General features: G+C 37.4%; 1 protein-coding gene across 2 annotated transcripts; it reads right to left on the reverse strand.

Moving 5' to 3' along the window:
• Positions 1 to 758: 758 nt before the first annotated feature.
• Positions 759 to 21443, reverse strand: hapln1b (hyaluronan and proteoglycan link protein 1b). 2 transcript variants are annotated; one of them, XM_059544909.1, is made up of 5 exons: positions 21330 to 21443; positions 5096 to 5242; positions 3356 to 3718; positions 2182 to 2484; positions 759 to 1986 (listed from the first exon to the last, which is right to left on the reverse strand). In XM_059544909.1, exons 2-5 carry the CDS (start codon positions 5199 to 5201, stop codon positions 1697 to 1699), a joined length of 1062 nt encoding a protein of 353 aa, XP_059400892.1. In that variant the 5' UTR covers positions 5202 to 5242; positions 21330 to 21443; the 3' UTR covers positions 759 to 1696. The 2 variants fall into 2 exon arrangements, with proteins under 2 accessions (XP_059400892.1, XP_059400891.1); XM_059544908.1 differs by lacking the exon at positions 21330 to 21443 and adding an exon at positions 5768 to 6772.
• Positions 21444 to 22517: the final 1074 nt, after the last annotated feature.

Genomic DNA, 22517 nt, shown 5'->3' on the forward strand with positions numbered 1-22517 from the left:
TTGAATGTTGCATGTAAAGACATTCAATTGCAGTTTTGTAAACAAGGCACAAGTACAGTTGCCAGAGTCAAAACAAAATGAATAATGAAACAAATGTGAATACTATATTTTGAAACATCACCAATATTTAGAACTTTTCCTTTTTTCCTGTATTTTTCCTTTTTTTCATTTTTGGTGGAGCTGGTCATTTAATCTATAGTGGCTAAAACTCATGACCTTGAGTTCTAAACTAGCTGTGTTGACCCTAAAACATCAAGTTGTTTTTGTCTTAGCTTGGCAGTCTTTTCTAATGGTTTGTTTTCCGAATGCCATGACTTTGACATGTTTTTCTGAAGGTCTACTGCTTCGCAGACAGGTAACGACTGAATGCAGCATGCTAACAATGCACTTTTTTTGTTTAGCCATTATTTTTTGCGGCATCTTTGAGTACACCTTTTCCTGCGAGGTCTTTTTTATTCAACAATAGATAATTAAGTTCATTGGGCTGTTTTTCTTTTACAAAGTAACAATGTGATTATTAGCACTGTTGTCTTTTTAATCACCTGTCTTTCTATTAGTAAACCATAACATGCGTAGACTAAAACTACTCATCACATGTGCTAGAAAATGGGCTGTGTGCTTGCTTTTACACAACTTCCTCTAGTAAACAAATTTTTATTAACATTTTTGTATTACCATTTGGCAACATTGCCACGGGCTATGATTGAGGATAGGTTTTCTATGGTTTCATGAATCGATCAGAAATACTAAATAACTAGTTCTAGAAAACAAACCAAGATTTACTTTTGGAAAAACAATGGTTTTGTTATAATGTCTGTGGTGTGAACCACAGATCTCTTCATCTTCCTGAACACAAATAACATTTGACAGTGACGAGGTCAATACATTGGAGCTCTGAATTTCTTACATTGCGTTTTAGGGGAGAAATTGTATAAACACATAGTTTCAAGAAAAATATAATTAAAATACATTTATAAACGCTCTACTTGTATATTTCAATAGTTTAAAAAAATCACAAAACAATGCGACTTATGACTCAACATGGTTTGGTCCACACCTAAAACTAAATTTAAAAAGGTATACTTTTAGAAAATAATACAATATAGCACCCTGTAAGGATGGCAAAAGAAAAAATGGTTCATTATGCCATGGCTGTACTGTATGGTATTTAGGACTTTCGTCTAATTTGTTTTCCTATTAACAGAAAATATATTTCTAACATGCTATTTATATGGAATATGATGTTCTTGAATGATAAACTAAGTGCCCAAAGGTATCAGTTCAAACTATGTAAGCTTTGCTATCATTCTGTTCTAGAACATCCCTCAAGCTACTGCATGCTAAATGGAAGAGTACAGTGTAAATTTCTTCTGCAGTCTCACCAAATAACTCTTCCTTCAGCACTGCTGTACTGTATAAGATCATTCAGACCTGGAACCAGTTGCTATAATTTCTGCGGCACCGAATGAATACTTTTCCTGTCCTGTTGACGTCTTGTAGCAAAGTCCTGATTTTGAGAGAAGAGGGTGCCTGAGGTGCCTAATTCTACAGAATCTTTGCTTCAAACAAACACCAATCACTTATTTTATATTTAAATCATTTTGTATTACAGTATCTAGAGACTTTGTCACAGTTTTAATGCACTCTAACGCCTTACATTATCACACTTAGTTCTTGAGATATACAGTTGGTACGCTCAGTTGTCACTCTTGTAGCAGTAGACGCCATAGAGTTTGTGCTTCTTGTCTGGAAAACCAGAGAAGCGGACGGCAGCCTCCGTGGGACTGCAGCGTCTGCGTGGTCTTGAGATCGGGTAACGTACGCTGCCGTCCGCCAGCCAGCCTGCATCACAGCGGTCGTAGCCCAGCAGCTTCCATGCTGCGTACATCTGCCCAACTTTGGCGATCTGAGCACCGTCCTTTTGACATGCCCGCACTGCCTCATCATACGAAAGTTTGAAAGGGTGTATCAGATAATAGAAACGTCCTGGAGAAGAGAAAGAGGACAGGCGTTTACTTTCAAATAATATGCATTAAGAATATTAAACAAGGAGATTCTTTGCATGGCTGAACTCAGTTTGTTTTTTCTTTTCATACATTATGTATCACATCAATTGCTTTACTTTTTTGGAGAAGCTAGCCTATTTCAAATGCCTTTTATCACATAGTGGGGAGGACAAACCTTTATAGTTAGAGGTAAAACAGAAGACATCATATCTTTCCTTTTGCTTGTCACGCATCCCATAATTCCTCACACCAGGAATGGTGTTTTTGCCTCCACATGGCTCTCTTGGTTTGGTGATGGGGTATTGCACCGATCCGTCACTGAGCCAACCTGCATTGCACCAATCCAACCCGTCTCTCCATGCATCATACAGCTGATCGAAAGATGCCACAGTGGCATCCTGGTCTCGGCAAGCTTTCTCAGCATCAGCGAAGTTCAGGTTGTAACGTCCCAGTCGAGGAAAATATGGGAACACAATGCCTGTAGGAATCCGAAGAGCCAAAAAAATTATGATATTGCATTTTTGCATAATAGAAATCCTTAAAATGCTCTCTGATAAGATAATAATCTGTGTAATCTGGCAATAATTAAATTCCAGATTGATTTCTCCAATGCTTCATCTAAAGTGAATTAAATGAATTTTGAATTTTGATTTATTGCATGCAACTGAAATGATGCCAAGAATGCAGACAGCAATGACCAAATAAAAGTCCCATTATTTGGTCATGATAGCTTTTACGTCAGGATCTTGCTGATGGTCTAGATTTATAAACTGTTCTACTCTGCATTATTAAGACTATTGAATAGTGTTTACATTGCACACAGTGTGAAGAGAATCAGCACAATGCTATCTCATAGCTAATTGCCTTGAGGAACAGCCAAGGATGCATGAACTCTGTATAGAGTTATGTGTGATATTCTGGAAAGTCTCAGTCTTACAATGGTAGTGTTGCTGTAGAAATGTGTTTTATCCATGTGGCCATTTTGTAGAGTATCTTAAAAACTTGAGAAGTTATGTTTTAAGAATATGTAAACAAAATATTCATATAACCAAATGACAACTGTCAAAGACATGGTTTTCGTAAAGATTATTTTTGGGTGCTGGCCTACCTGGTTGATGTTCCTAGTCATGTTGTTCACCATTACAACTTTGCTGATTAAACTTTTTGAAACATGAAATCTTGCTAGTCAATCTAGTTTTAAAACATGAGACACTACCACACCAGCATCTAAATTTTCATAAAATTAAAACAACCTGTGAGACGTTGTGGTGGTGCATGGCTAAATGTTGCTAGAGGTAACAGGAAAAAAGTCCAGCAAGATATGTTAGCAACATAAATCTATGTTTTACCTTCCAGGTCAAGGGATACAACTGCAGTATCATCCTCCAAGCCATTGATAACTTCACACTTGTATTTCCCATAATCCTCCAGAGTGATGTCAGTGATAACTAATGAGGCATCATTCTTGCTGGCAGCCTGCAGGTGTACACGGCCATGGAATCGACCATAGCTCTTTTTGTGGAAGCCCATAGCTACAAACACATCAATTTCCTTCAGATAGTCTGAAGTCAGTTTAGTCCATTTAATCCTCATTTTGGGATTTGGGGGAGATGAGGGATCCCGATTGAACTTGCACTGCAGTGTGGCGTTGCCTCCACGTTGAGAGATTACTTTGGGTTGTGCTGTGTCAACTGAGAGTCTGGGGCCATTTTCTAAAAGTCAGAGAAAAATATATTCAGATTTTCAGTCAAAGATGTAATTTGAGTTAATAGCCTTTGATCAGTTTTTTTTATCTCCAAGGCCTGTTGCATTGTTTAGTGTTAATAACTTGAGGCGTTTCACAAAGATGATAGCTTGAATTCATCCATGTCTATTGCTACAGGCTGTTGTGGTTATGCAACACATAAATCATCATGTTTGTTAGATTTCAGAGAAGTGGAAACTCCCCTGCATGTTTATGAAAGAAACAAAAGAATGTCTGATGCTCTTCCAATGAAGGCAGTGTCCCAGTCACTATACTGGGGCACTAGGACCCACACAGACCACAGGGTGAGCACCCCCTTCTGGCCTCTCAAGCACGCCTTTCAGCAACAACCTAGTTTTCCCAGGAGCTCTCCCATCTAGGTACTGACCACACTCAACTCTGCTTAGCTTCAGTGGGCATCCAGGTGAGGGCTGCAGAGTGATAGCTGCTGGCATAGTTAGATGTTAGAGGAATTTTTATTTCTAAATAAAACACTTCCTCACATTACAAGGCTGAAGGATGACAAAATCTCAAAAGTCAAAAAATCTGAGTTAAGACTTGGGATTGTCAAATTCTCAGCAACACGCTGTTGGATCTGTGGATCTGTTGAAAATCGGAAAGTTATCCGTCAACAAAGACACGCTGCATCTAAACTCTAGTTAAATTCAACCTACAGTACGCTACAGGAATTAAGGAACTTTCTTTGTCAAAACTTCAACCAAAATTTGAATTTACTAGGGCGAGCGTGATTTCACCAAGTACATGTTCCTGGATCAACATCCTTGTTGATCCTGGAACAACATTCCAATCAACCAATCAGAATTTAGATATATCTTTTCAGGAAATATCTGTTTTAGGCTTTCGGTTAGGGTTAGGTGCTTCTACACCCTTGTTAATCATTTCCCACTGATTTTATGAATAAATTATGGGTAGGGTTAGGTTTAAGGGTAGGCATTGGGTTAAGTCTATATTTTTGGACAAAAATATTGATCCAGGATCAACAAAAGATGTTGATATTACTACTATAATCAGATATCAGCATGAAAAAATACTGGACCCCAATAGCTTATCCAATATTTAACACTTGTAGTAAGTAATAACAGCCACTTTGCATTCTGTGATGGGAACCAGAGGGTTTCAAAATCACTTAAGCCAACACCCAGTGAGATAATTATGGTAAGTGTCCCTGTTAAGAAATGCTGGAGGGGGAAGCACCATTTAGGGGATGGACAGTACAACCCCCCCCCCCCCCCCCACACCTCTCTGTCTTACTTTCTCTTTATCCTCTTCACCCTCTTTCTACAATTTCCTCTCATTCACAATCACATCTTTTCCCATTTCTTACCTGAGATGTATATAGTCCTGTAGTGTTCCAGGTCACTGTATGCCTCTTCAAAACTGTCAGCTCGGCTCTTGGAGAGGGCCAAGAGGATGAAAAGAAGGAAGGTCATCTTGATTTATAGCACCGGTGGGGGGGTTGGGGAGTACTTCACTACATGAGAACACAAAATAAGGGACACAGTCAGACAATATGCATTTAACAAAACCATTTATCTACTGTACTTCCAATCCAAGAAGGAGACATTCTTTAGAGTTATATTATTAGGCTTTACTAAAACAATCTCAAGTCATTTTCTGTGGAGTTTGTGAGAGAGTTTGGTTTTGTGTGACTTGCACCAGATCCCCTGCACATTTCCATCTGCAGTAACTCCCCTGTGTAGTACTGTCACACAGACATCATTGCACACTGTGTCCTTTTCACCACATATCCCAGAAAGATACTCATGCAAGGTACATAAATAAATAAATAGGACTGTTAAACTTTTCACACATGCATAAATCCCAATTAACACCAATGCTGCAGGGCTTCCTTTACCCTTCACCTTAAAAGGCACTGAACTGTGAGAAAAGTGCAGTCGAGATGCTCGCTATGGCACAAACTAGCACAAAACTTTGCTGGCACAATTCTAAAGCACAGATTGCCTCCCTACAGACTCCAAGCTCAGAAAAGACTTACCATCTTACAGAGCATGTGCTCCCGGCCACTAGTGCATGTGAGGACAGCTACACAAAATATCAAGATTAGAAAGTGTGTAGAGTCTTCTCTCCCTCTCTGTCTCTGCAGTCAATCTGACTGATTCGTTTTTTTCTTCATTCATTTCAGAGTGCTGACGCACTGAGGTAGTCCCTCTCTACTGCAGTCAGCAGAACTGCTCTGCAGAGTTGCCAGCCCCCCCAGACCCAGCCTGCAAACAGTCATTACGCATACCAGGAAGCCACCACTGATAACAGTGAGGACTTGCAGATGCAGTGCCCTCTCCTGTGATAGATATGTTACCACACTACAGTGAGCTTACTCAACTGTGACAAAGTAAAATCATATCCTACAGGATAAGGAAAACATGTCCTCTGTTGTGAAATGGACAAAATACAAACCAAAATATATCCAGGAATTGGATGATGCTGAATGGTTCTGCTATGCTAAATTGCTCTATGAGGCCACTTTATGGCACAAGTGTTACAGCTAAAAGAATTTGTTCCCACCCAAATGACCCTAAGGCCTTTTTAGTGCAATGACTGTCAAACATGCTTTGTTTTGCCGGCTGAGAGTTAACCAAACACAGATCGTTAACTCTTAGCCACACTAACTGTGCTGTTGACAGAGAGCACTGTTTCCAGTCACATTCCTTTGTGACAGTTTATTGTGTACAGTGAGGTCAAGTGCAGGGAAAACAATCTATGCCTTTAGTTTCAATGTGGAAAAATTTTCTAAACACTGCAGTTGATCAGAAAACAGCAATGGTTTAGAAATGGTGCCAGACCACCAGCTAATTTACAAAAGCATCACAAGAATCTTAGTCTTGCACAACTTATATTTGAGAACTTATCTTCTGGGAAGAGGCTCCGACTCTCCAACTGGGGTGAAAAGTATCCCGTTGTTCACATCTCTTGCTGCCAGGAAACGGTTACAAATTTGATTGTTGAATTTGCTTAAAGACAATTCAGTGTAAACAGTGACTCAATACTCTGATGTTCTTAACCTTGTACTATTCTTGTTTTTGGACATTTTAGCCAGGTTGCTGTTACCACCTTGACATTAAATCCTGATCTTTGTGATAAACATCAAATAAAGCTGCCGATGCTTAACAATGCCACTTTTTGAGTAGTCAAGTTCGAGGTCTTTAAGCAGTATAATAGTTGCTTGACTACTTGCAGGACACTTGCAGACTCTAAGTGCAGTGCAATATGAGTGGATAAGCACAGGGTTGCCAACTCTCACGCATCTGGCGTGACACTCACACTTTCAGCATCAATCTCACGCTAAAGTCCAAGCGTGAGTGTCATGCCAGATGCATGAGAGTTGGCAACCCTGAACCCTGATAAGCATGGCATAATTTGTGAAGGAAAAAAATAACTTGTCAACAATTTGAACATGGGACATGCTTGTTTAACTTGAGCACAGATTGTCCCAGCAGTTCTGCAGACTTTCCAATCCTCATTTACCTAATTTCCCTTTGACCCTATTCCCTAATGTTCCAAAACATAATCCCTTAAGTGGTTGATTTGAGTACTCATTGCCAATCAGTCTGCAATATGTTGAGGGCTATTCCTTTCCTTGATTGGAAGTAGATTTCCAGATGTGACAGTGTTTGTGTTTCTCTCTCATTCATTCGCCAAGTGCCAAACACATATATAGATTTCAGTGATCATGCATTACGCAAGTCAACTTGATTTCAACAAATGCTAAATATAATACCATTTGGTCATAATAAAAAAACAGCATTTTTAGAATTTATGAACCAATATATATCAGCCAGACAAATTAATCTGTCAATATTTGGCCATTTTAATTAAGGTCTAATCTATAGTTACAGAACAGAGATGTCTTTTAAAGAAGAAAACCTGATAGCAGTATCCGAGAGTATGCTCTAATTTCATTGTGAGATGAATGTACAGTATGCACGTTAGATGAGGATTTGTCTCTAATTTGCCTCTTAAATAGGTTGATTATTCTTGTCGGGAAATGCAGACATAATTGAACGGCTTAAGGCGGTAACCTACTGAGCCCACAGTAGACCTGTGTAGATGGCAGTGGTGATTTTCAGGTGAATGCAAAAACAGTTCAACACAAATAGATGCAGTGTAAACCTGCACTCTTAAAAATTGCTGTTAATTTACGTCAAAATTTTAACAGTATAAACCTGTTATGTTAAAAAGCAGTGCTTACCTGTTTGTTTACGTTCAGTGAAATGACGTAGATTTAACGTTATTTTACCGTATTTATTGCACGAAGGAAAGAAAACAGTACTTAACAGTATTTTGGGAACAGAAAGCTGCAGCGAGCACATGTGGATTTTCACCTTTGCCTTGCTCCTTTCACACAAAATACACGTTTGCAATTGCAAATAGCTGAGCAAATAAATGTAATTTTATTAATAAGATTCGGGAGGAGCGCGTCAGATACTTAGCCTAATCAACACAGGTGGACCATAATCAAGTAATCAATCCCATAGTATAAATATCGCTGACTTACCTCTATCCATTGACGGTTTATCAGCATCCCTCCTCCACCCCATCTCCTCACTTCAAGTTCACTTTATAAATAGACGGGGAAGGGGGGGTACTCTAGGTTCGGGCCATTCCCGAGCTCGGAGCCCTTCCCCGGACAGCACGCCAAATACGCATTCCATACCTCAGCTAATTATATGTAAGCGTGAACTATTGAACTGTGATAATAGTGGATGCTGAGGCTGTAACTGTTTTATATGTCCATTTCAGTGCTAAAACCGTCAACATGCCAACGGCATCATAGATTGGAGCTGGATTGATTCAGATATTCCCCAATTACAAGGTGAGTTTATTCAAACATGATATAAACTCTTCTGCAAAGTAAGCCTTTAACACAATAGCAACGAAGTAATATTGATGTATCTGTAACACGCTGAAATTATCGTCACCTCGTTTTCTAATTTTAGCTTGCTATCTTTTCATTTAATGCCTAATAGTGTATATTAGACAAAACGTTGATTTCAGTAACATTGTGCTTGCAAATTTGGGTAAGATTGTTCTAATTTGTACATAACTGTATTCCGAGGGAAGTTTTTCTTTAATAGTGTTGTCGTTTTTTTTCTTTAATGTTGGCTGTATTTTGGATTGCTTCAATCCAAGTTGGCTACAATAAGTTACGCGATATAATAATCAGTAAGAATAATTCATGTTAATTCTTTTTGCGTTGTTGGTTTGTATTTCAATGTTACTTTACCCAGTACAGTAGGCCATTGGCAGTTTTATTTTGGTGGAGATTTTCTTTTGTTGTTGTTGAGATTTTTTGAGTTACGTTTTTTCGTGCCCAAAGACTGTCCATTTTGACTTTTCAGCATGTTTGCGTGTCAGTTATGTGGGCAGCAATGCAGTACTCCAGTGGTCTATGTGAAGCACATGAGGATTCACAGCAATATCCCTAACTTGTTTCTTCATTGTTGCATCAAGAACTGTGACAGGAACTTTCCAAAATTAGCAGCTTTAAAATCACATCTTTACAGACAACACAATGAGTGTGTGGTGGTGCCTAGATCACATTTGTACCCAGCAGTAGACCTTGCATGCCATGTTGACTTGTGTAGTGTCACATGTGATACACTAACTCAGATTTATTCCCATCTTAAAGTCCACATTAAAGAGGGACGAAGAGTGACATGCCCCTTTAAGCAGTGTGATCAATCATTTTCAGTGATATCCACCTTTACCTCTCACATATCAAGGAAACATAAAAATTCAACAGAGGTAAACCTAAATGAATCCATTGTTGCCACATCACTTGTGACTGAAGCTGGAAGCTTTCAAGATATTGACAGTGATATGAAAATGGGAGAACATACTGGTGTAGTTGGAAATAGTGAGAATTTGGAGGTTAGTCCAGAAAATATTGAATATGAGACATTATTTTTGAAGAATCTTGCTCTCTTTTATCTGAAATTCCATCTTCAGTTGTTCAAACTATCATTGAAGACATGCCGTCAGTTTATGATGTCAACCAGTCACATCTACTTTTCAAACTAAATGAGAAATTGGTTGCACTTGGAGTTCCAGAGGCTTCCATTAATGATGTCATGGACAGTCTGAAAGCAGATGATCCCTTAAGAGCATGTAATAGCCACACACTAAAAACAGACCAGCGCAGGAAAACAGTGTTCAAGAACAGTTTTAGTTATGTTGAACCTATGCCCATTTGTCTAGGACATAACGAAGCTGGCTGTAAAAAAGGCTATAGTTTGCCGTCAAACCTAACCTCTCTTTATAATTTCTCCCTCTGTATTTGAGGCACACACGGCACCTTACCTGAGCCAATCAGCGTCCAGAAACCTTGAGCATGTGACCTCCCCCGCCCTCACAGAGACAGTATTACAATACAGCGGGACTCGGAGATTGACGCTGAAGTGCACATCGGTATAAACTGTTTACATACCGCATTTCGGACGAAGTGTTGTGCGTGAATGCAAAAGTAAGTTTGTAATCCTTGATTATACACTGGATGAGTACTGCATTTATGCTTGGAAACAAGTTATTGTGCCCGAGATGTAACGTTATATCCTAGATGTGTGTGTGTGTTCCCCCTCGTGTATTCATGCCACTTTAGCTCGTATGTTTGTATACATAACTTTATTATTATCCGGACTAGAGTTATACTTTTTTTATTATTACATGTTATGTTATTGTTTAAAGCAGAGTTTGCTGTATATTTTCTATATTTAATGGGAGAACTGTTGTGGAAAATTCGCCACGCGCATGCGCACTCATAATCAAGTCAAAGCAGCGCTATACCATCATCACAGCATAACAAGGTGTCAGATTACATCTGTGTCGAATATAATATAGGAGATACAGCCTATCTTACATTTTCTTTCAGTTTGTTTTTTATAATAATGTGCATGTTTAATTATTGATGTTAAAATACCATACTACATTTGCTCGGTTAATTGTTGTAATTTATCATTGTTATTATTATGTATATTCATGTTTATTTTACTGTTTATTTTATAGAAAACCACACAAACACAACCATACAACCCAGTCTGTTGAGTGGTGACAATAAATGGGTTATTCCCAGAAAAGTACATCTTCGTTTGGTCTCTAATCGGACAGTCTTTGGTGGGTCAGCACCCCTGAGCTAGCCACTTGTCGTATAAGTGCTACCAATCAGAAGCATTTTTTCACTGGCAAAGAGTGTTTTTTACAGTATGTCCCTGTAAAACACACGATTGAAGCCCTTTTTCATTGTGAGACTGTGTGGAAGCAGTACAGAGAAGTACAAAGCCGTATCCAGTTGAAGGATATTTTTGAAGATGTGTGGGATGGTGAAAACACCACTAAAAACTTGGCCCAGACAGAAAAATCATCTTTAGGCTTGATACTTTATCAAGATTCATTTGAAGTTGTTAATCCCCTGGGGTCAGGAAAGAAAAAACACAAAATACTAGCTATGTATCTCACACTTGCAGACCTATTGTCACACAACCGGTCAAGTATTGACCAGATGCAACTGGTTTTTCTTTGTAAAGAACAGGATTTCAAGTATTTAGGTCAGGAACTGGTCATGGGATGCTTGATGAAAGACCTTCAAGACCTTGAGACTAATGGCATAATGCTACCTGATGGACAAGTATGCAAAGGGATCTTGCGAGCCATTTGTGGAGGCAACCTGAGTTCACACAACATCTGAGTTTTTCTTGAAAATTTCAGTGGCAGTAGGTACTTCTGTCGATATTGTGAAATTGACAAAGATGTGTTTCACACAGATCCTTTGTCCAAAGCTAACACTCGGACACCAGAGTCATACCAAGAGCATGTTCAGAACCTTGAGGAGCATTCTGTTCATAGTGGAGGTATTAAATTTGACTCCTTATTCAACAGCCTTTCTATGTTTCATGTATATAAACCTGGGTTGTCTCCGTGTCTTGGGCATGATTTGTTTGAAGGTGTTGTTGCCTCTGATCTTGCATTGTGTATCCACCATATTTAGGTAATGATGCAAATGACAAACCTTGTGAGGTGAGGCCAGAAATAGACTGATAGACTGAGTGGCCATGCTATGCAGAACTGGTGCTTACTAAGACTGTTACCACTGTTGATTGGAGAGAAGATTACATCTCCTGCTGACAATGAGATATGGCAACTGGTGTTACAACTAAGAGAAATTGTGGCATTGATTTGTGCACCAGCAATTTCTGCTTACCTATTTAAGGGTCCTTATTGAAGAATATTTGCATTCCAGAAAACAAGCCTTTCCCTATCATCGGCTTAAACCTAAGCATCATTACATGAGCCATTATCCAGAGCTCATCATTCAGTTTGGTCCACTTATTCGTTTGTGGACTATGAGGTTCGAAAGCAAGCACACATATTTTAAACAGTGCACAAGAAAACTGCGTAACTTTAAAAATGTGTGCTCAAGCCTTGCAGAAAGACACCAGCTTTTACAAGCATATCTTGCTGGGCAATCTCTTCCCACCATCAATTGTAATAGAAAAGGCAACTGAGTTTTTTCCATTTGACTAAAGTGATAGCATCAGGGAATCAGTAGCAAATCATGATTTTGGCCCTGAAAATACTTTGACTGGTCATGAAGTAACTGTAAAAGGAATCAAATACAAAAAAAAACAAGTTTGTTGTTATCAGTAACGATGAGGATGGGCTTGAAGTTGGTAAGATTATTATGATACTCAATCATAAAAACTCTGCAGTCTACTTCATCGCTGAAAGGTATAAGGCTTTGTGTCTACATGATGTAGGTGTTCACTGCATCACACCAATCAAGAGCTGTTACTACTGTGTGAACCAGGAGGACCTACTGGATTATTACCCTCTACCTCAGTATACAATTCATGACATGGCACTTATTGTTCTTCACCATTCTTTTCCCTCTTTGTAGTGCAATGAGCATTGTGAATGAAGATCTGAGAGGTATCATCCTCAGAACTTTGCCAACAATTTCCAAAGACACTCTACAGGCATTGATAGACAAGCTATTAAGCTCTGGTCTGGAATCTACACAAGACCTGAAATATGTGAATCAAGAAGATATTGCTGACCTACTGCCGGCCATTCAATTACGGAAGCTTCTGGAAGCATTTAAAAAAGGTAATAAGGATTTAAATCTTACAGTTTTGCAATATAGAGTTAATTCTTAAGCAGTAGCTATGACTGGCCTTTTTTAACGGAGTAGTTCACTTTCAGAACAAATATTTACAGATAATGTACTTATTCTGTTGTCTTCCAAGATGTTCATGCCTTTCTTTCTTCAGTTGCAAAGAAATTATGTTTTTAGAGGAAAACATTTCAGGAATTATCTCCATATAGTGGACTTCAATGGTGCTCGCCAATTTTAACGTATAAAATGCAGTTTCAATGCAGCTTCAAAGGGCTCTAAACGATCCCAGCCGAGGAATAAGGGTCTTATCTAGCAAAACGATGGGTTATTTAAAAAAAAAATTACTTTTTAACCTCAAATGCAGCTCTGCCATGCGTATGCGTGTTTTGTGTTATCCCAGTCAATACAGATAGGGTATGTCGAAGAACTCCCATCTCATTTTCTCCTACCACTTCAAAATAGTTCTACATCTTTGCAGATTTTATTTTAGAAAATGACAGATCATTTCACTATATAAGACCCTCAATCCTCGGCTGGAATCGTTTAGAGCCCTTTGAAGCTCTATTGAAACTGCATTTTATACGTTCAAACTCGCGAGCACCATTGAAGTCCACTATATGGAGATAATTCCTTAAATATTTTTCATCAAAAAAAACCATCATTTCTTTATGACTTAAGAAAGAAAGGCATGAAAATTTTGGATGACAACAGGGTAAGTACATTATCTGTAAATATTTGTTCTGAAAGTGAACTACTCATTTAAAACTTCTAAGTATAGGAAACATATTTCTTACTTGTTTTTCAAGTATATTTGATTATTTCCAGGACTTCCTGCATATTTCCCAGTTGTCTTTGTACTAATGGATACTGATAGTTGTAAATAGTTGTAAATGTACATTGTTCTCAATTTAGCATGTGACCTGCAAAATACATATATTTCCAGTCACTTGATTTATTTACAGGCCTTTGAGGCTACCAATGTTTTTTTTATTCTTCTTCTTTTTTTATTATAATTTAAAATTGGTTAATCTCATATGTTAGTTGCCTCTGCTTTTCCTATTTTAGAGACAGAGATGGTCACTTTGGACCTACAAATTCTTACTTCCCCTACACCATCAGTCAGCTCGCCTTCAGTCCTCCCTTGCTTCAGTGCATCAAGTGGACTCTCAAATCAAGAATCTAGCAGCTCAGAAAATCAAAAAAGCATGGCCAGAGACATTTCAGATTCCTTGGACTGCAATGCCTATGGACATTCGTTCAGCAGTGGCTGATGGCAAGAGACCTTCGCCAGCAACACGACGACAAATGGTCAGAGTTTTGGCACATGAGATGAGGAAATATGAGCTAAACCCAACACGTGGACAATGTGTCACAGTATGCCGAAATATCATCCGCCATTATCCTCAAAATTTTGCTGATCTCCATGACAATGGTCAGGTACTAGGAAATGGTTATAGCTCACTGTTAATTCAAATTAAAAACTGAATTGAAAATCTGAACCGCACCACCAGCTTTTGCCAACACATTTTTCTGGTGATGGACTAAAGAGAGGCCCTACTGATACATATGGCTGCACCAGATTCCAGCCTGATCTCCCACCAGAGGAGACAGATGAAAGCGTAGAGCAGAAGCGTCAGCGGCTGGAGGAGATATACCGTCGAGATGGAATAAATGGGGTTGAAAAAGCAGTTAAGCAACTTATCGAAACAACCTTTTGCCTCCAGCGGCAGCAAATAAACATATTACCATCACCCACCATCACTGATTTAAGAAAGCAGTGGCCATACCTTTTCACTCAGAAAGGGCTTTATGCTCATTTTGAACTTCTGACTGATCCTTTTTGCAAATGTAAGATTTTTGTTGTTGTTGTTTATTTTCCATCATGGTATTATAGTCCTACCAACTGAAATAGACATCTTTCCTAATTTAAAAATTAAATGCATACAAGTCATTATTGTTAGTGTATTTTGTCTCTGTGTCCTCATCATTGTTACTGTTTCTTAGGCATCTTCCGCTGCAGCTGATGTAGAAAGGACACTTGAACTACCTTCAACTCCTCGACTGATACTCTTTGGAATGTATACGTAGAACTATATGAATGTATAGTCTATTTTATTACATAAGCCATTAAAGATGTTTTTCTGTATTTCAAAAAACATGGTAAATGCTTCTGTACAACACTGAAAGGGACAGGTCACACAAAATAAATATTCTGCCATCTTTTACCAACACTCATGTCATTCCAAGCCCTTAAGACTTTTATTCATCTTTGGAAAACAAATGAATATATAATACAATTCTTTCAGCATTTTTGTTAATCAATTGAAAGTCAAAAAAAAAAAACTTTGATGCTTCAAAAAGTTTCATAAAAGTTTTTGTAAATGTATGAATTTTATTAGTTTATTCGTGTATAAACATTCATCATTGAGCATACATAGAGCAAATAAGCTCAAACATGCTTGCTTGATGTGAGGTTTGTTCTGGTCTGTCAGGCTAGCGCGTTTGAGTTTCCATTTACCCTGGATTTGACTGGACTTTTAATGGATGAACAGAAATGATGAAAGAATATTAAAAATAGTTTCATTTGTGTTTTGAAAATGAAAACTCTTTGAAAGTGAGGGGGACTAAATAATTACTAAATTTTATTTTTTTTAACCCTTCAACTGTATTGAGCAAAAATATTGAGTCATAAAAATCATTTTATAAATCATAAAAATTGTAGCAACTATTTCACATTACACAGTATAATGCACATGTTGACTTCAGTGTCTGTCCAGACCAGTCCACAATCAGCATTTTGAAATGCATATGTTACGTTAAAAGAACAGGGCTTTGTGACTAGGTAAAATCATTTCAGTTTCCCTTGCATTTGTTTGCAATCTGGCAGTAGAAAATTAGTGTTATATGACTGACATTGTTTTTTCTTTGGAATTTTTTAGGTGAAAAACCAGGAAGCTGCATTCATAAATGGATGATTAGTTTTGAGGGGCAAATAACCTGTGAGGGCATCCAGCCAAGTTTTCTGTCTGGACTTGCTGCTGTGTTTTCGACTTTCTACAATTTCAATGTGGAGTACCAAGCTGAGGCTGCATCCACGTTGGAATTCATTCAGAGGTTAGATGCTTAGCTTCATATGGTAATTTCTATTCACTTTCTCGTTATGTAAAATTTTACCCACACTAATTCTGAATGCATGCATTTGTTTTTCAGGCGCTTCATTGGAATAAATCCTGAAAAAGGCACCAAGGGTGGACAAGTCCTATCAAAGCGGACAGGGAAGGTCGGCCACAAAAAGAAATCAGTCAACACTCGGATTTCCAGTCCACTTTAGAAACTAATGGACTTTGAGTGGGACTTCATATAAATTAACTCACTCATCCACTGACATACCACACACACACACACACACCGTACACATACTCTTCACACATGATAAAAACATGCTTTTAGTGTGTTTAGTCGCACAATTTTTTCAGGTGTTCATTCTTGAATACCTACATTTTGACTTCATTCATCATTGAATTCTTTCTTCATTCAGTAACTCTTATTCACTAATAATTTAGTAATTCTTATTCTCTCAGCAGTTCGCTGAGTCACTCATTTAGTTTTTTCTAATGTTATGTACATTTTTTGTTTATTCAGTTATTCTGAGGCTTAAGTTTTAGTCATTCCACTTGCATCAGCCACTAATTTTGAGAATATTTTGTGATTTAAAGTGGCTTTTTTTCAAGTTTTAATAAAACAAATTTGAAGTCACACTTTGTTTTGAATTTTTTATGTTTCAAAGGCTATATCTGCATGTTGTATTAAAACATGGTTTTATAGCAAGACTTCAAAGGGGTAATTAATAAAATCAAAGAAATATCTAGAAAAACAATTCCACCTTTTTTTCTTTTTCAGTCCATTTCTCAATATAATAACATATTTGTAGTTTACAGTTAAAAGTAAAAAAAAACATCAACTAACTGTTAATGATTTTGACAGTAATTTATTGTTAATGTATAAAATAACAGCTTTATGCTGTATTTTCAAAAACAGTAACAAACTGTAAATTTCAACAACAGCATGACACTGTTAATTTAACAGTAACTTGCTGGCAACTGTGCTGCCAGTTACTTACTGTCTTTTAACGAGACAATTTTTAAGAGTGTGTGATGTCAATGACTCATGTTTAAACTTACGTTTGATTCTACAAAGCACACCGTAACTCTTAATCTCCACAACATCAGTAAGAGGACTGTTTCCGGCCTTCAAACGATTCACTGTGTTTGGTTTGAAGGCCACGGCATCTCTACACTAGACATTAGACCGATGACAGTGTATGAATGGGATCCTAAAGCCTCTCATTTACGGTGATCATATTTATATCCACTTTCTGTCAGCCACACAGGTTCTGCTCAAAGGAAGTCCTGTTTAAGTTACTAAGGGGAAAGTTTTATGCAAAAAATTTTTTTCGTTTAGTTTAAATTCTTAGAGCCACAATGAATGTGATGAAATAGTGTGTAGATTATGTTTTCAGGCAACAATGATTGGATTTTCAGCTTCAACTTGTGCTTTTAATTTTCCAGACAAATTTACTATAAGTATTTCTAAAGAGTGCCGAAAGACCTACTGACACTTCTGGAGATTTAGTGCACTAACATGCCTAAGACGGGCCCCATTGACGGGTTAATTGGATGGGCCATTACGCAGTCTTCAGCATTCACAGAACCACTCCCAAAAACTTAAAGAGCCATGTCATAAAATCTAAAATCTTTCCATGTGTTTTCTCTAGGGGTCAGGCGTGTATTCGACCTACGCTCTCTGCAAGCACCCAATAGAGTTCATTTCACGGACTCTGTTCCTAAGTCAAATTCATTTGTTACTGGTGCCATATGCAGCATATTTGTCTTATATTACTACACATAGACATGGTTTGTAGCATTTTTGTTTTACATTCTATGAATCGGACAAATAATGGACCTGAAAAAAAAAGATCATTCATTGTTTATTCACCTTCATGTTGTTACAAACTTGTATGAGTGGAATTTGAATGCCATGATGGTGAGATTATATATGTATATGTATTGTATTCTGGGTTATAGAGATGGGTTATATAGAGTTCCTTGATCTCTATTAAAACATATTCTAATGTTTCACTTTATTTGAGAAAATTTATTTTGAGAAAATATGCAAATGTCAGAAAATAGTTCAGCCATTCATAATGAACAAGGAGATTCTCTGTTCTGAATAATACACAGTCTTTCTGAAATTTTTTGTGTGATTTGTGGCAAATGACAGAATCTTTTGTACATAATGCAAGAAGTTATCCAGTTTATCGCATGTTCTCTTCTGTACATTGACAGATGAACATACTAATTATAAGGTCATCTTTAAAGATGCATTAAGCATTGTGGTCTTGGACTTTATACTGGCACCTACTGGTGATGATGCAGTTTCACGCAAACTTTTTTGGTTACTAATGCCATTTTAGATCCTATTTACCGGTGTAGTTTTCTGGTCACGTGATCTTGACATGGCAGCCAACTAAACAACTCGTCTAGGCCACTGATATGATTGCAGTCCTCATCTTGAGTGAGTGTATGTCATTGGGAGCCAAACAATGAAGTTATTTATTTATTTATTTCTATATCAATTTCTGCTACATTTGTGAACATAGTTTTTCTAGCCTGTTCTACAGCATTCATTTATGCCTTCCCACAATTTGTGTACCACACTGGTCAGAAAATTGTTGTGGCTTTTTTTTCCATATATCAAACTGTTTGCTTGCACCTACAGTATAATAAAGATAAAGAGCCTTTGACTTGGCAGCACTATCTGGGTGTGTTAAAAGCGGTGCTCATACCGGCTCAAAAGGTGGGCTCGTAAGGCATGGCTGATGGACAGCAGATGGTCATTTTGATCAGGCAGCAGGTAGAATTCTTGACAGCAGGATAGAAGGCAAAAAACTGGGTTCCTCTTGGTATAACTTATATTTTATTTGAAAGCTAAATATTCTGCACTACAAATAAAGTGTTAGTTTGAGAGAATATTTCTTGTACATGGGGTGGGTTCATGCTGGTCCACCCGCCCGGCATCTCATTAGAGTACTGAGGGTTTTGACGTCACCCTCGCACCACCTTAGCACACACAAAGATTCCTCAGTGCTTATGCATAAACTACAACTGTCTCTCTTTAACCAATACACACACTGCCTCATTACCTGGATACTCTCCCACATCTTAGTGTTAGACCTGCTATCTGCATCTCCAAATGGATTAATGATAAATTCAGAAAGAGTGGTGAAAATACTGCAACAGTCTGCATGTGTTCCCTTTTACAAGTAATGAAGCATATTAAAATATATATTAAAACTGAAATATGCTATTGAAAGCATTCTTAACAAAGGGTGCCTGTTGTCAACTAACCTTTTAAAAGACAATGTACCCTTCACTAGAAATTAAGGTCCTGCTTAAAACTAATAGGTCTGGATTCACAGACAGGGCGTAGACTAAGCCAGGATTAAGCCATAGTTCAATTAGGACATTTAAGTATGAATAAATAAATAAATGTGCCTTATAAAAAAAAAGCATCTTGAGATGAAAGATATTTTTTAAGATCAGTCTGTGCAAGTTTCTTTAAGTTGAAACAGTTCAGACTTATATTTTAGTCTAGGACTGTTTCACTGTCTGTGAAACCAGGGATAGAGTTTTATAGTAGCTTGATACAAGAACCTTTGTAAGTTTCATCAAACCTTTTATAGCATCCAAAAACAAATACAGTATACAGTAACGTGAGATCCTGGTACAATGAAAAATGGTTCATCAAAACAAGATGTCCTTTACTAAACTTAAAGTGCACCAAAGAACCATTAAAAAACATTTTGATCTGCTGAACTGATCTCTGGACAAAAACACAGCGATAGTTTTACTGAAATCTAATTAACGACACTTGTCTAAGCATGAAATGAACATTTAATGAGATAAAACAGACTCTTTGAGTGATGCAACACATTAACCTAGAGGAGACCAGGGGTGAAATGAATTGCATCGCCCCAGGCCACCCTCCTCTACATCACAGTACTGTGGAGAATAAGAATGAAAGGTCACTTGGAAAACTGGCTGGTTTAATCTGTTCTACCAACCATGAGAGGAAAAGGTAAGAGTTCAGCCATGGTTATCACAGAACACTGGACGCATCTTTGAGAAAGCTGGTGACATGACCTTGAGATCAGCAGCCAAAAAGCTACCAGACAGATCTGATTAACCACTGCTAAATAGCAAACCGAAACTGAAGCTCAGGTTTTATCTTGCTCCAAACCGAGAGATGGCAAACTCAGTCCTCCATGCAATACTGAGTGCTTCATTCATGTGTAAAATAAAGCCATGCGTTATTAATTTATACTTTTACACACTCTTGGCCCCCATTATTTGTTTAACCGGCTGTTCCTTCTCAGCACTTTTGCCTGTATTTAAGTGGACCCTCTGTATGCACTTTATTTTGCTCTGTAAGAACATTCTGTCACTGCATGGGCTCAACAAGCAGGCTTTTCACTCTGCATAATGTGGGCTACACTTGTTGGTCTCTTTGGAGCCAGACTGTCTCATAATTCATTGAGAAATAACAAGGGGAATTTGTTTGTGTTAATGTTAATAGGAGTATTCATGAATTGACTCAACTGCTGGTGAACCACTAAACAGCCATAAAGATAAAACAAATCGATTTGTGGGAGAGACTGAGAACAATATGTGACAAACATGAATGTTATTACAGTTCTTATTAAACCTCAAAAGGCTGCAAAATCATAATACTGAATTTTTTTTACAAATCTGTAAATAATACTGAAAAACAAGTTGTTGTTTTTTAAAATTGAGAACATTTTATAAGTCGATTCACTTAAAAAAAATAATTGGTTGAACAGTCATCTGAAGAACACTAAATATTTTCCTTGCAATACCTGATAACACTTTCTTGTCACATGACAAGAAAATGGCTTACTGCATGTTGGTTATACCACACTGACACTTTTTTTAAATATTAATGTTTAAAATAAAATGTCTTTACTGATTGTTTTATAAATAATAAAAACGTATTCCAAAGTACTATACCAATATTTTAGTATTTTATTTAGATGTTTTCTGCAGATGGTTTCATTGTATAAATTGCATGTTTATGTTTTCTGAGCGCCACAACATCGATATTTCGAACATATTTATCAACTTTTTACGTAAAAGTGAAAGTGTATTTCCAAATTCACATATGCTAAAAGCATTTTAAGACGTTTATGAATAAAAAGAATATGCAGACGATCTATTGTTCTACAGGTGTTTTATTCGTATCGCAAAACTGACGCGTCTTATAACAGTCTATATTGTATTCGGATCAATAAACTCGTAAACTAACTAAACAGTCGATCGAAATTAAGAACGGATGTGTAATGTCAGGCTCTTACCTTGTGAAGCAGAGCTCTGCGTCCTGGTGAATGATCTCTGACGGGCTCCAGCATCAGAACTGCTCGCAGATTGTCACACACGTCACAGGACGAGGCAGACCGCGCGCGCACTGACAGGTGCTGAGAGAGACGCTCTGCGTCATCATCAACAATGTTACAAAGTTACAGTAACACGAAACAAAACCACTGGCGCGATAAACTGTTTTCTCGATTAAATACGATGAATTCAGGTTAATTGGTCATTTTTTCTCTATTAAGGCAATGATAAAAAGTTTACCTGAATTTAACTGAAAGTATAAAGAGAGAGAGAGAGAGATGCTATTAGCCTATATTAAATGTTTCTTGTAAAGTTGGACCCTCATGTCCCCTTTATTATTCATGCTGCTTTGTTTAAATGTCTTCTTTTATGCTCCACAGAAGACAGAAATGCATAATGAATACAGGTTTGGATGGACATGAGGGTGAGTAAATTATGCCAGAATTTTCATGGCTTTGTAAACTATGAATTAAATCTAAGGTTCGTTTTACTTCTATTTTCTGTCATTGTTAATATCCTTCATAAACACATTCTCTTAAGGACAATTTGCTTATTATGTCTAGATGGTTTCAAAGGTTTTTAATAATCTAAAATCACATAAATGTCCTCTCTGCGTGTTACCAGATATGGTCAAAATTAAAAATTATGGCTGAGATGATGTTGAGCTTTTTTGGAAAAAATATAATTAGGAAAGCATGCAGATTCCAGCCTAATTTGGTAAAAATCTTAAAATGTAATTCATAATATGTCATTGCTTTACTTAGAAAAAAAAGCACTCTTGAATACCTTCATTGCATAAAGATTAGGTTTCAGATCTATTTTGGGTGATTTCATTCAACACAGTCTCTCTGAGAGTTCTGGCAGTGTTAAGACATTCACTTTTCCACCTCAAGACATTTTTAGCTTTAGAAGGAAACTTTCTCCGAGCTTGTTTCCACATGACAAAGCATTCTTTCAGTAAATGTTTAAGAGGTAACTACAAAACTAAACATAACCATAGCTCAAGGATTATTGCATAATAATTCCGTTCTGAACATAAAATAAGACTTAAGATTTGTCATTTATAATTCATAATGTAGCAGGATGCCCAGTGTAACAGTGATCATAGATCTGTTTAACTGATCCATCATAGACTCAGCTTCAAACCTGTG

Source organism: Carassius carassius, chromosome 49, assembly GCF_963082965.1.
Source record: "Carassius carassius chromosome 49, fCarCar2.1, whole genome shotgun sequence".
NCBI lineage: Eukaryota > Metazoa > Chordata > Actinopteri > Cypriniformes > Cyprinidae > Carassius > Carassius carassius.

What these genes read in the sequence shown, in the direction of transcription:
- hapln1b (XM_059544909.1), bottom strand. Translation starts at nt 5,201, where the DNA reads ATGACCTTCCTTCTTTTCATCCTCTTGGCCCTCTCCAAGAGCCGAGCT. An exon ending in CAGGACTATATACATCTCAG is followed by an intron (nt 3,719 to 5,095) that starts GTAAGAAATGGG and finishes TCTGACTTTTAG; the next exon opens with AAAATGGCCCCAGACTCTCA. An exon ending in TGTATCCCTTGACCTGGAAG is followed by an intron (nt 2,485 to 3,355) that starts GTAAAACATAGA and finishes GGATTCCTACAG; the next exon opens with GCATTGTGTTCCCATATTTT.